We start from the raw sequence: 13,036 nt of genomic DNA, 5'->3' as shown, positions 1-13,036 counted from the left end.
GTATCAGTTCTATTACTTTTCTGATCTTCGCATCCGACAAGGCTACTTTTTGACAGGCGGGCAGAACGGAAGCAGCTAGTTGACACATCCGCCACCTTGACGGCTCGTTGACTGGGTCGAGAGGGCTAAAATCGGATCTTTTTGATAGGAAAAAAGAAGAAAAAGAGGCGCCAAGGGGGGAAACGGCGCAATGGCGGACGCGGACCCGCTGGTGCCGATACCCGTGGAGGTTCGGGCCAAACTTGCTGAGTTGGAGTTGGAGTTATCGGAAGGTGAGTGAGTGAGCGAGCGAGTGAGTGTGTAAGTGAGTTAGTGCCTTGTTTTGCGGGCGAGTTCGTTGGGCGGTTTGGTTCCGTCCGGTTCGGGGTCGAAACTTTGAAAAGTCCCAGTTGTGTAACGCAATTAATTTAGTACTTGAATGTGTTTCCAAGTGTTCCTAGCTTCACTTTTCACTTTTCACGAAGAGCAAAACGGTGTATTAGTTGGTTGTTGTTTTGGTTGTTGTTGTTTGTTTATTAATTTTTCTACACGCGACCCATTTTCTTATTATTCTCTACTGCGCCATTAACTTTCAGTACTTTGAAGATGCTAGTCGTCCAATCATCCGCCAGCTGTGATTTTGTATTTTATCGTTGGTAGAAGTTCCCTCGATGAACTTTCCCTTTTTAAAATATGTTTCCCCCTTTTCATCAACTTTACAGTGTCATTTATGTTATATCTTTAATTGTATTAATTTATAGCTAGCGAATTCAGAAGAAATAACCTATTTAATAACATTTAAGTTTTTATCTATTATGCTAGAAACTCTTAAACAAATACTATTTCCTTTAGACTTTTTTTAAATACATTTTTTTCACTTAAATTTGTCGTCCCCAAAACAAACGTATAATGTGTCAACATAGACATATGTTTGATTTTTTTTTTAAGTATGTATATAAGTTTATAAATTAATATAATAGGAATAATAACATTACAAATGAATAAAATGTTAATAACAAGGCATTCCCATGAATCAAAACAAATAAAATTTGTTTTGGCCCCTAATAACACAGAAAAAAACACTTGCTCATCTTTCCAAACAGATCAGACGCCTATTCCCGTCAATGGCAGGCAGCCATTTTATGTCCTTTAGAAGCACCGCTAAGGGGTTGGAGGAAAAAAAACCGACAGGTGCGCACACCTGTCTCACCCGAGCAAATTGCGCTGAGTCATGTGAACATCACGTTTGAACGTGTCGCGGCAACCAATCAAGTTCAACCACCTGGGCTCCAACTCTTGTTATTATTAGTTCTCTTTCTTTGTTGAGCAGAACCGAGCAACTTCCAAATAATTTCCTGCTCTCTACCCCTCGTTAAATCTTCTTACTACCCCCCCCCCCACACACACACACACCTCCAAGTCCAAAATCTATTTTGAGTTGAATAAATTCTCCCGCGTGTTTGTGCGCGCGCCAGAGAGATTCCTTAAAAAGAAGTGCAGGGATTTTCCCGCCTGGCAACAAACGGCTCAGATGACAACTGTCGGGATCGGGGCCGCTCATGTGGAATTCTGGGACCACCAGCGATACCACTGCTTGGACTCCACCCCACCTCAGTCAATCAGTGGCCGGCTAACCATTTCCCCACCGCACCGCCCCCATTTTTCGACTCATTGGCTGCCATTCACAGCGATAGGCGTCCAATCCCTTATTACTGGGAGTAGGCGGATAAACGCCCGTTGACACTGCAAATCTTCTACAGTATACAAAGTAAAATTAGTCACGCAAGTCAATCGTCCGTCCGCGTGACTTTGGCAATCAATGTGGTCTTTGTCGACAATTGGCGCCGCCATATTTCTCTTATTGGGCGGCTTCTGATCAAGTCCACAAAGTCACGAGAGAAGCCCCGAGAACAAATGCTCACAAAACCATCCTTGTCATATTTTTTTTTGCATGAACTTGTGACGGTATTCTTTATCGACTACTATAATAACTATAACACTATTCTAATTGTACCTTACTCTGTGTCCTACACGGCTGTCCCCTGGACTACAAGTACTTGTGCTTGCATGTACTTGAGCCACAAGTATTTTAGCGAGCAGCACGGCCAGGCCACTGGTGCCATTTGGCCACAATTTGCATTTTTCTAGTGGTTTTCCAGACATCATTTTTCTCTGCCGCCATTGTATTTGCTCATTTGGTGACATATTGGAAAAAGCGCTTCATCCCATGGAACAGACACTTTTTTCTCCCCTCTCTCTCTTGTTATACACACACACACACACACACACATTGACACATACACACACACACACACACACTCGCACATAAACACATGACATCACACGTTGCAGTGTTGTATGCACGTCTCAGGAGGGAATATGCTTGTCTTTGTACTTGTATCACGGTATCCATGACAACACACAGTAGCCATTGCATGTCCTTTATTCTAATTTCATATAATTAGGTTAACCATGGCTCGCGAGCCATGTGTGGCCCTTTTGCGTATGGCTGCTCGCTAACCTGAGGAGGGGCGAATGAAGAAATGTTTTTCTTTCCCTCTTGAATTTATTTTTCTCTGGTTCCCATCCCTCCCGCCGCCCCTTCCCGGAGGCTGAGGGACTGACTTTACATGGTCAAGCTGCTCAAAACACAAACACACACACACACACACACACACACACACATATACACATACACACAGACGCAAAATGTAACCTGGCTTTGCTCAAACCGCTCATGTGAAAATTCCCATTCCACTCCTCTGTGCGCGGGGAGTGCTGGAGCCAACTTTTGGGAGGTAGGCGGGGTTGTGGGGCAATGACATGGCACACGGACACAAGCCACCATTCACACTAAGGACAGTTTTGTGTATGATTAAGCTAGCTAGCATGTGAAAAGGCTTTTTTTCTTTTTCTCCCCAGGGGACATCACGCAGAAAGGCTATGAGAAGAAAAGGTCCATGCTGATTGGAGCCTTTTTGGCACAAGGTAAGTACGCTAACGTCTTTACACTCGTGCAAACGGATGTCAGCAGAATGAAGTTAACCGTTTGTGTTCAGGTCCGAACACGTCGGCAGGGCCGGAGAAGAGAGCGGGGGCGGCGCCCCCGCCGCCGTCCTCGGCCTCTCGCTACCGCCGAAGACGCTTGTCGGGGTCCAGGGACGAGCGCTATCGCTCAGGTGACTTTCAGCCTCCCCGTTATTGGTCGTCCAAAATTGTTAAAATTTGAACGGAATCCATTTGAGGAAGCTTGCTTTTAGTCGGCAATGTTTGAACACAACTTTTTTGTTTTTTTTTCTCAGACATTCACAGCGAGGCGGTGCAGGCGGCGTTGGCCAAACACCGAGAGAGGAAGATGGCCGTCCCCATGCCGTCCAAGCGCCGTTCGCTGGTGGCGCGCAGTTCCCCACAGGCGCTCACGCCATCAGGTGCGCCCACCGACCATCATTTTTTCAGCCCAAAAATTCAAAATATATCCATTGTGATATGTAAAATAGCCCAACTGGGGACGGATTTTTATTTTTCTTGTCGTGCAAAGATATAATTTGTCTTTTAAGCTCCTCCCATGTTCCCCCATCAGATACCTCCTCAGCTTCTGAGGGCGAGGAGGGCGAAGGCGGCGCCGAGAACGCAGAAGGAGACGACGAGGGCGGGGCTCCCTCTCGCCACACGGACTCATCCAACACCGACTCCTCCACCGCCTCTTCTTCCTCGTCCGGTGGCGGCGGATGCGCGGGAGAGATTCCTGCCCAGCGTGTCCACGTTCCTGCCCGCCGGCCGCACGTGGGCCTCAACCGCCAGCACCTCGGCGCCGGTGAGACGATGACAAACGCCGTAGCCCAAAATTAGGGAATTTCAGAGTGTTTGTTTTTTGTTTAACGTGTGTGCTTTCTTCTGACGCTTTTTGGACAGAGATCCACTCGGCGCCCCCGGATGTGACTGGTTACGGCGACCGCTCGACGGTCGCCGACCGGCTCCGGGCGGAGAAGGTGCCGGCGGCCCCCAAACAGACGCCCAAGTATGGTAACGCCGAGCTGATGGAAACTGGAGACGGTGAGTCGCACTTGGCCTCGGTGGGTGCTATGCATGCATATGTATTTATGTATTTATATGTAGATGTAGTTGTTGTTTGTGTGTGTATGTACAAATGTATTTGTTGTTTTTTGCACGCGCTCAGGCGTTCCAGTGAGCAGCAGAGTCTCGGCCAAGATTCAGCAGCTGGTCAACACGCTGAAGAGACCCAAGCGGCCGCCGCTGCGGGAGTTTTTCATCGACGACTTTGAAGAGATGCTGGAGGGTAAAAGAGATTGGCTTAGCGTTAGCCATGCTAGCAAGTTGCGGCGCAAATAACAACCCGTTTTGGAAAAACAAATGACGGCAGGTCGTCTCTGTTCTCCGTAGCGCCGCTGCCCGACCCCAACCTGCCCAAGGCCGAGGGGCCCCAGACGGCCCCGGTCCACGGGGAGAATCTGGGGCCGTCGGACAACTGGCCGCCCTGCCCTGAGGCGGCTCTGCAGAGGTGGGCCACCGTCTCCCCCAAGGCCCCTTGCCTCACCATTGCAGACGCCAACGGGAAGACGCTCCGCCAGCTCACCTACGGTGGGGGCCCCGCCGCCCGACCTTCCGTCCCTCCGTTCGTCCCTTCACTCTCACCTCACCTCCGCAGGCAAGCTGTGGTCGCGCAGCGTCAAGGTGGCCTACAACCTGTCGCACAAGCTCGGGTACAGACAAGAACCTCTCGTCAGGCCCGGAGACAGGGTCAGTGGACCGGCGAGACGTGCGGCGCGGATCTGTTCCAAATTGAGTGAATTTCTTTTGTCCCGTAGGTGGCGCTAGTGTTCCCCAACAACGACCCAGGATCCTTCGTGACGGCGTTCTACGGCTGCCTGCTGGCCGACGTCATCCCCGTGCCCGTGGAGGTTCCGCTCACCCGCAAGGCGAGTCCCGCCGCACGCTTTTGGACGCCCCGAGGCGACGCTGACCCGGCCGTGCCTCCAGGACGCTGGCGCTCAGCAGATCGGCTTCCTGTTGGGCAGCTGCGGCGTGGGCGTGGCTCTCACCAGCGACCTCTGCCACAAGGGCCTACCCAAGAGTCCCACCGGAGACATCCTCCACTTTAAAGGTCACACTTTTTTACCTGTGTATATGTGTGTGTATATATATAGAGTTTCAGCATGGATTTCCACATTTTTATGAACTTTAAATTATTTTAAAAAAAAAACCTTTTGTTTTTTAACAATTAATAGCAGTAGAAAAATCACCAAAAATGTTGTTATGATAATCAAGTGAAGACGATAGAAAGTGAACTCCTTGAAAAGTAGATCTGAAAGTTGGAAAACCCCCGCCTGCCATAAGTCACCTTTCCGCAATACTAGTGTCCTACAAGTGCAATCAGTGGATTGCAGTCAGGTGCTTCTGCTTTCAGAATCCCAACCCCCGCCGCTTCCACTGTGGACCAAAAAACGAGCACCTACAGCAACCCTCAAAGACCACCCAGTGCTGAGTCCTAGTAGAAAAAGTGGTTTTTGCTCACAAGTGGATTTTCAGATTTTTATGAACATTGAAAAATATTTAAAAATAATAATTACTAGCTGAATAATATCACAATGAAGTGAATTCGCAATGAACAAATTCACAAATTTATGTATGTATACATGTATATGTATATTTATGTATACATGTATATGTATATTTATGTATACTATGTATGTATACATATATATGTATGTAAATATGTATACTATACCTGTGTGTGTATATCAGTTTGCATATGTATTGTGTATATACGTGCGTTCTTTGTGAGCAGGTTGGCCCAAGCTGGTGTGGATGGTCAGCGAGTCCAATCACTTGTCCAAGACCCCGCGAGACTGGTTCCCCCACATAAAAGACGCTGGACAGGACACCGCCTACATCCAGGTAATTCAGGCCCAAAATTCATCAAGGCCCATCCCGGCCGGGTGTGTGTGTTGTGGTCATTAGTACAAAATATCCCCTCCCCCCTCAAACCAATGCGAACTGCACTAATAACCTGAAGCGTGTGTGTGTGTCAGTACAAGACGTGCAAAGAAGGCGGCGTTCTGGGTGTGACGGTGACGCGCGCCGCCATGTTGGCTCACTGTCGGGCCCTGACGCAGGCCTGCGGCTACAGCCAAGGTGGGTAAAGTCTTCCTCACTGTCCATCATGTGGTCCCGTCCCGCCCTCATGTGTGCTTGTGCTTCCAGCTGAGACCATGGTCAACGTTCTGGACTTCAAGAAGGACGAGGGACTCTGGCACGCCGTTCTCACGGTAAGAAAGCACTTGTTAACACAGACGGGGGTTGGTTAACGAGATGATTGCAAACACCTGGGTCACTCGCTCACTCACTCACACAAGGGACGGAGAGCCAGAAAAAAACACAGCAAGTGGACCTCATGTCCAATCATACAGGACATGCAAGGAAACACACCCACCCAACCACCCACCCAACCAACCATACCATGACATTTTTTTTTTTTTTTAACGATCATGCCCTGACAGAAATCCAACTGCCATGGACCTCTTTGGTCATCAATGTCAAACCCTCTCCCCCTTACTTTTCCCCACTCCCTATTTGAAATAACGTCTTTTTTGTGCCCGCCAGAGCGTGATGAACATGATGCACGTGGTGAGCATCCCTTACGCCCTGATGAAGGTCAACCCACTGTCGTGGATCCAAAAAGTCTGTCAGTTCAAAGGTAAGGAATAAATGACAATGCAAGCCCGTGGCGTCCTCCATGTTTTAATGTGTCGACTTGGCGTGGCGAGCCAATGACGTTGCGCCGCATCACCTTGACGTATTTTAGCCAAGGTGGCGTGCGTAAAATCCCGCGACATGCACTGGGCCCTGGTGGCGCATCGTGACCAACGCGACATCAACTTGGCGTCTCTGAGGATGCTCCTGGTTGCTGATGGTGCCAATCCCTGTAAGTCATCCCTTGTCGCCATCCGTCGACTGGACCGGACGTCCAATGGGTTCTTCCCCCCCTCAGGGTCCATCTCGTCCTGCGATGCCTTCCTCAACGTCTTCCACACCAAAGGTTTAAAGCCGCACGTTATCTGTCCCTGCGCCAGCTCTCCCGAGGCACTCACTGTCGCCATTAGGAGGTACGCGTGTTTCATTTTTATCTATTTTTTATTTGAAGGTGCTCTATATTATATAAAATATGAACCTTTTTTTTTTTGCATTCAGGCCGGCCACGGACGGAAGCGTGGCACCACCTCGTGGGGTTTTGTCCATGCACAGTCTAAGTTGCGGCGTTATTCGACTGGACTCGGAGGAGAAACTCTCGGTGCTGACGGTGCAGGACGTCGGCGGCGTCATGCCCGGAGGTGACGTCTTTTTAACCTGGAATGTTAACTTGCCGTTATCATTTGGGAAAAAAAATCAGCAAAAAAATGGTCCACAAGTGCCTGGTATTTATTTTGTTGTTTATTTTCAATCATTCATTTCAATTCTGCGTCGCCTTCGCCAGCCGTCATGTGCGCGGTGAAGATGGACGGCGTCCCGCGACTCTGCAAGACGGATGAGGTGGGCGAGCTGTGTGTGCGCACGCCCGCCACGGGGACGTCCTACTACGGCCTCAGCGGACTGACCAAGAACACCTTCGAGGTGGGCCAATCGCCGCCATTCCTCGCTGTCTCCTCACGTCCCCCCCCTCACGTCGTTCCCCGCAGGTGGAGCCCGTGGGCAACGACGGCGTCGCGGCGGGCCAACCGCCTTTCACGAAGACGGGGCTCCTGGGCTTCGTCGGCGCCAGCGGTCTGGTGTACGTGGCGGGAAAGACGGACGGCTTGATGGCGGTGGGAGGGCGGCAGCACAACGCCGACGACATCGTGGCCACGGCGTTGGCCGTCGAGCCTGTCAAGTTCGTCTACAGGGGACGGTGAGCATTGGAATTTAAATGGGGGGGACTTGAATGTGTCACTGGAATTTATTGGGACATTTTTGCCCCAAAAAATAGGTATATTTTTTTGATAGGGGAGACCCTACTTGGCGATTTTTCCATGATCTAGTTTGAAATATTCGTGTTTGTGTGCGCCCGTGACAGAATAGCGGTGTTCTCCATCGAAGTCCTGCACGACGAGAGGATCGTGGTGGTCGCCGAGCAGCGTCCCGACTCCACCGAGGAGGACAGCTTCCAGTGGATGAGTCGGGTACTGCAGGTACCCACCCTCTCCATAATACAACCATGAAATGGCCCAAAGAAAACCAACACGATTTGGATCAAATCTTACTTTCATGCCATTGACCAACAGTAACTCGGGGAATGGTTAATCTGGTAGATCAAGGTAATGAGGTGACACCCACATTTTGCATATCCAGGCCATCGACGGCATCCACCAGGTGGGCGTGTACTGTCTGGTTCTGGTTCCGGCCAACACGCTTCCCAAGACCCCGCTGGGGGGCATCCACCTTTGTGAGACCAAGCAGCTGTTCCTGGAGGGGGCGCTGCACCCCTGCAACGTCCTCATGTGCCCGCACACCTGCGTCACCAACCTCCCCAAACCCAGGCAGAAACAACCAGGTGGGAAAAATGGGGGTGTTGTACGTTCAAATGGGAAAGTGTCAATCAAAAAAGGCATGAATAGAAATGTAGACATTTTTGGGGAGTCATATTCAGTTGGAAATAAGTATTGGTGAATGTTTGTGTGTATGTGTCAATCAAATGAAATATATGCTAAATATTTTTGGCTTAAATTGAGTTGGAGAAAAGTTTGTTTACATGTCAATGTGTCAATCAAATGGAGCATGAATACTATGCTTGAATGGATGTTTTTGGTCCAGAAAAACTCCACTTAGCTTCAAACATGAATACCAAATAGCACATGACGATTGACCGGCAGCCCAATCCTATCTTTGGTCCGCAGAGATCGGTCCCGCCTCGGTGATGGTGGGAAATCTGGTTTCGGGTAAGAGGATCGCTCAGGCCAGCGGGCGAGAACTCACCCAGACTGAGGACAATCATCAGCAGGTGGGCGCCACGCCGTGCCTCCCTCTCCTTAGACTTTTTGCCCAGCGACGTGTGCGTCACGCCCCGCCCACTTTTCTTTCAGCTGCTCTTCCTGTCCCAAGTGTTGCAGTGGCGAGCGCAGAGTACGCCGGAACACGTGCTCTACACGCTACTCAACTCGCGGGTGAGCGTTTACCCTCAGTTGTCGAGTGGCGAAACGTCTCTCCCCATTGACCCCTCCCACGCTACAGGGAACGGCGGCCGGTTCGCTGACCTGCTCGCAGCTCCACAAGAGGGCGGAGAAGGTGGCGGCCGCCTTGGCCCAGCGACCCGGCGTCCGACTCGGGGATCGCGTGGCGCTGCTCTACCCTCCGGGTAAGCCGCAAACAATGCAACATTTACAAATGGGAAATGCAATACATCATTATCATTTGAAGGTTATTCTGAAAACTAATATGTGGCATTTCCACGCAGGCACGGAGCTGATCGTCTCCTTTTACGGCTGCCTGTACGCCGGCCGCGTTCCCGTCAGTGTGCGTCCGCCTCACCCGCACGACCTGGCCGGCACGCTGCCCACCGTCAAGATGATCGTGGAGGTGAGCCGGCCGTCATTGCCGTCTTTTTGTCTCCGCCCCCTAGTTTTTACGCACCCGGCCTACACGCAGGTGAGCGGATCCGCCTGTGTATTGACCACGCAGGCCGTTGCCAAGCTGCTCCGTTCTAAAGAGGCGTCGGCCGCTGTGGACGCCCGCACGTGGCCACCCGTCCTGGAAACGGGTACGAGGGGGAGGGGGAGGCTCTCGGGCCATGTATATATATATTTTTTTTTTTACATACATTTTTCTCTTTTAGACGATTTGCCCAAGAGGAAAGCGCCCACCATGCACAAACCTGCGGATCCCGACACCCTGGCCTACTTGGACTTTAGCGTGACCACCACCGGCATGCTAGCCGGAGTCAAAGTACGTGCGCTGGAGTACACTCGCAATACGCTACAGTGTGGAGTGGGTAGCGGGTCCGCCTCGCAATGTCGAGATCGGGGGTTCCGTACCCCGTTGGCTTCCCCCTAAATGGTGGCTAAGCTCATGTTCCTCCGACCTCAAACGGCACAACGTGGCCGCCATTTTGTAGGGCGCGAAAGTTCTTTTGAGTTGATAAGAAATGAGCAGATGGCCGGGGGGTGACGTGCATGCGCGCGTGTGTCCAGATGAGTCACGCAGCTGCCGGCGCCGTGTGTCGCTCCATCAAGCTTCAGTGCGAGCTGTACCCGTCCCGAGAGGTGGCCGTCTGCCTGGACCCTTACTGCGGCCTGGGCTTCGTCCTCTGGTGTCTCAGCAGGTGAGATGGTGGGGCGGAGCGATGGGAAGAGGGGGCAGAGGTTGTCCCTTTTGCTAACTCCGTCATCTTTTGGGGCGCACCAGCGTGCACTCGGGCCACCGCTCCATCTTGATCCCGCCGTCGGAGCTTGAGAGCAACTCATCGCTGTGGCTGTGGGCTGTCAGCCACCACAAGGTCCGAGACACCTTCTGCTCCTATGGTGTCATGGAGACCAGCGCCAACGGGCTGGGACAGCAGACGGACGCACTCAAGGTGAGCTCGTGCCCGGCCGGCCAGTCTATGCGCCGAACCCACGGACCGCCTCTCCCTGAGCCGTGTCTTTCCCCCCTCGCTAGGGTCGTGGAGTGGAGCTGTCGCGTGTGCGGACGTGCGTGGTGGTGGCCGAGGAACGGCCACGGACGTGCCTGACCCAGTCCTTCGCCAAGATCTTCAAGGACCTGGGCCTCCACGCGCGAGCCGTCAGCACGGCCTTCGGGTGCCGGGCCAACATGGCCGTCTGCCTCCAGGTCGCGTGAGCAAACCGGCCGCAAACTTTAAAATGTATGCCGTCATTTGGTAGAATTCTTTACTGCTCTTTTTGGGCTATTGCTAGGTCTCTTTCCTATTTATTTATTTTCCATCATTACGGCATTTTCGGGTCGCGTCATGTTCATTTCTGCCTCTCTACGTGGTCAATGTCCATTGGCTCGTGGACGGTGACCAGTGAATTAAAGGCACGTGCCGATTCTCCTTTCAGGGAACGTCCGGGCCCGACCCGACCACCGTCTTCGTCGACATGAGGGCCTTGCGTCATGACAGGGTGCGACTGGTAGAGAAGGGCTCACCGCACAGTTTACCCCTCATGGAATCCGGGAAGGTGAGTGTTTTTGTGGCTGCCGTGAACGGCCAGAGACGTCCAATTGATTTAAAAGGGCCTTTCATTTGGTTCTTCGCTCAGATTCTACCCGGCGTTCGGATCATCATCGCCAACCCGGAGACCAAGGGGCCAATGGGAGAGTCCCACCTGGGCGAGGTATGCGCCAGCTTTTAATCGGAATCGAACAACGCCCTTCTGTTTCAAATCATCCTCAGATGAAATACAAAAGACATTTTTTGCATGTTCTTAGCTTAAATAACACTGTGGCTTTTTTTCCCGGACGGCTTAGATTTGGGTGGAGAGCGCCCACAACTCCAGTGGCCCCTACGGGGAGGACGATGAGGACGACGAAGAAGGCCAGGCGCGGCGAACGCCGGCACGCCTGAGCTTCGGAGACACGCAGACGCTATGGGCGCGCACGGGATACCTGGGATTCCTGCGCCGGACGCTGCTGACCGATGCCAATGGAGGTGAGCGAGCACTCCCACGCAGGCACCGTCCGTCTGTCAGTCCACCCACCCAACACCCGTCTCCCTTTTTTTTTCTTCTTCAGAGCGTCATGACGCGCTGTACGTGGTGGGCGCCTTGGAGGAGGCCATGGAACTCCGGGGGATGCGCTACCACCCCGGCGACATCGAGACGTCTGTTATCAGGACGCACAAGAGTATTGCTCAGTGGTAAGCAACACACACATTATTATTATTAATAGTATTTTTGATGCACTTGTATTTATATATGAAGGTATTGTAATGACGGCCTTAAATGTAGAATGGACTTTTGTTGCCAGCGCGGTGTTCACGTGGAGCAACCTGCTGGTGGCGGTGGTAGAGCTGTCCGGGTCGGAGCGCGAGGCGCTGGACGTGGTGGCGCTGGTCACCAACGCCGTGCTGGAAGAGCACTTTCTGATTGTGGGCGTGGTGGTGGTGGCCGACGTGGGCGCCGTGCCCATCAACTCGCGCGGTCAGAAGCAACGCACGCACCTGCGCGACGGCTTCCTGGCCGACCGCTTGGACCCCGTTTACGTAGCCTACAACATGTAGCCCCGCCCATTTTTACAAATCATTTCCCCTTTTTTTAACCAGTTTCTGCCACAATCGTGCCTTTTGTAAAGTTTTGCTACACATCTTTTTCAGGTTTTTTTCAGCTATCAAGCCGTCTCGTCAACGTGTGTATTTATGTACAAAAAATCATTGATTTTATTTATTTTATTCCTTCTAAAAAGTAGTTGACACCGTTTGCTATTTGCTCAAATACAAACTGCGTTTTTTTTTTTTTTTAACTTGAGATTCGAGTCCGTCCATTACAACAGAAATGCAAAAAATGTTGGAAAAGATGAAAGTGTCTTTCATATTTTCATTTTAATGCCAAAGAATTTTGATAGGGAAGGAAAAGCACTTTGCTCACCACTTTTATTTTAATTGCCTTAATGGAGTTTTGATCTCAATAAATATTAAGTCTTGTTTTCAATGTTTTATGCGCATTTTTTTCTTTTCACTTTGAAAGGAGAAAATGATTTTTATTTTTTTAGATTTAAGGGGCAGAAAGGAGGAAAACATTGTTTTATTGGATTCGTTTCTTTTCAGGTTGTTGTGTTTTTGGAAGTGGGATGCAATTCCTTCATCATCCAGCAGACTGCAGCATAGATTTGACGTCATTACAGGTCAGACTTTTATCTATTATTTTCCTTCTCAAGCCTCCAAAAAAAATTGAACTATCAATGACTTTAAACGGCCACTGCCAACCATCCGTCAAGGTGAATTTGACGTCTATTGCCGTAAATGCTTAAAAAATATACATTTGAAAAATCTGACCCTTTGAACCCGATTCCAAACCTCTGAAAATGGCAACCGACCCGTTGATACTTACAAATAAATACATAAATAAGATTGCTT

The 13,036-nt window shown here is 50.8% G+C and overlaps 1 protein-coding gene across 1 annotated transcript; it reads left to right on the top strand.

Annotated features, from left to right (window-relative positions):
* The first annotated feature begins 26 nt into the window (after positions 1 to 26).
* LOC144201266 (disco-interacting protein 2 homolog C-like) lies at positions 27 to 12,611 on the top strand. The gene is made up of 36 exons (XM_077723755.1): positions 27 to 272; positions 2,902 to 2,967; positions 3,039 to 3,158; positions 3,282 to 3,407; positions 3,560 to 3,793; positions 3,892 to 4,032; positions 4,157 to 4,276; positions 4,381 to 4,578; positions 4,646 to 4,737; positions 4,806 to 4,916; positions 4,978 to 5,101; positions 5,786 to 5,895; positions 6,030 to 6,132; positions 6,202 to 6,266; positions 6,601 to 6,694; positions 6,803 to 6,922; positions 6,989 to 7,103; positions 7,189 to 7,328; positions 7,472 to 7,608; positions 7,674 to 7,882; positions 8,048 to 8,162; positions 8,323 to 8,524; positions 8,868 to 8,971; positions 9,054 to 9,134; positions 9,202 to 9,325; positions 9,425 to 9,546; positions 9,616 to 9,727; positions 9,803 to 9,912; positions 10,158 to 10,288; positions 10,372 to 10,540; positions 10,624 to 10,794; positions 11,025 to 11,144; positions 11,226 to 11,300; positions 11,434 to 11,614; positions 11,698 to 11,821; positions 11,932 to 12,611. Exons 1-36 carry the CDS (start codon positions 191 to 193, stop codon positions 12,182 to 12,184), a joined length of 4,701 nt encoding a protein of 1,566 aa, XP_077579881.1. The 5' UTR covers positions 27 to 190; the 3' UTR covers positions 12,185 to 12,611.
* Positions 12,612 to 13,036: the final 425 nt, after the last annotated feature.

The sequence above is a fragment of the Stigmatopora nigra genome, chromosome 9 (assembly GCF_051989575.1).
Source record: "Stigmatopora nigra isolate UIUO_SnigA chromosome 9, RoL_Snig_1.1, whole genome shotgun sequence".
Lineage (NCBI taxonomy): Eukaryota > Metazoa > Chordata > Actinopteri > Syngnathiformes > Syngnathidae > Stigmatopora > Stigmatopora nigra.
Note: the sequence above shows the minus strand (reverse complement) of the source record. Positions and strands in the feature narration are given on the sequence as shown.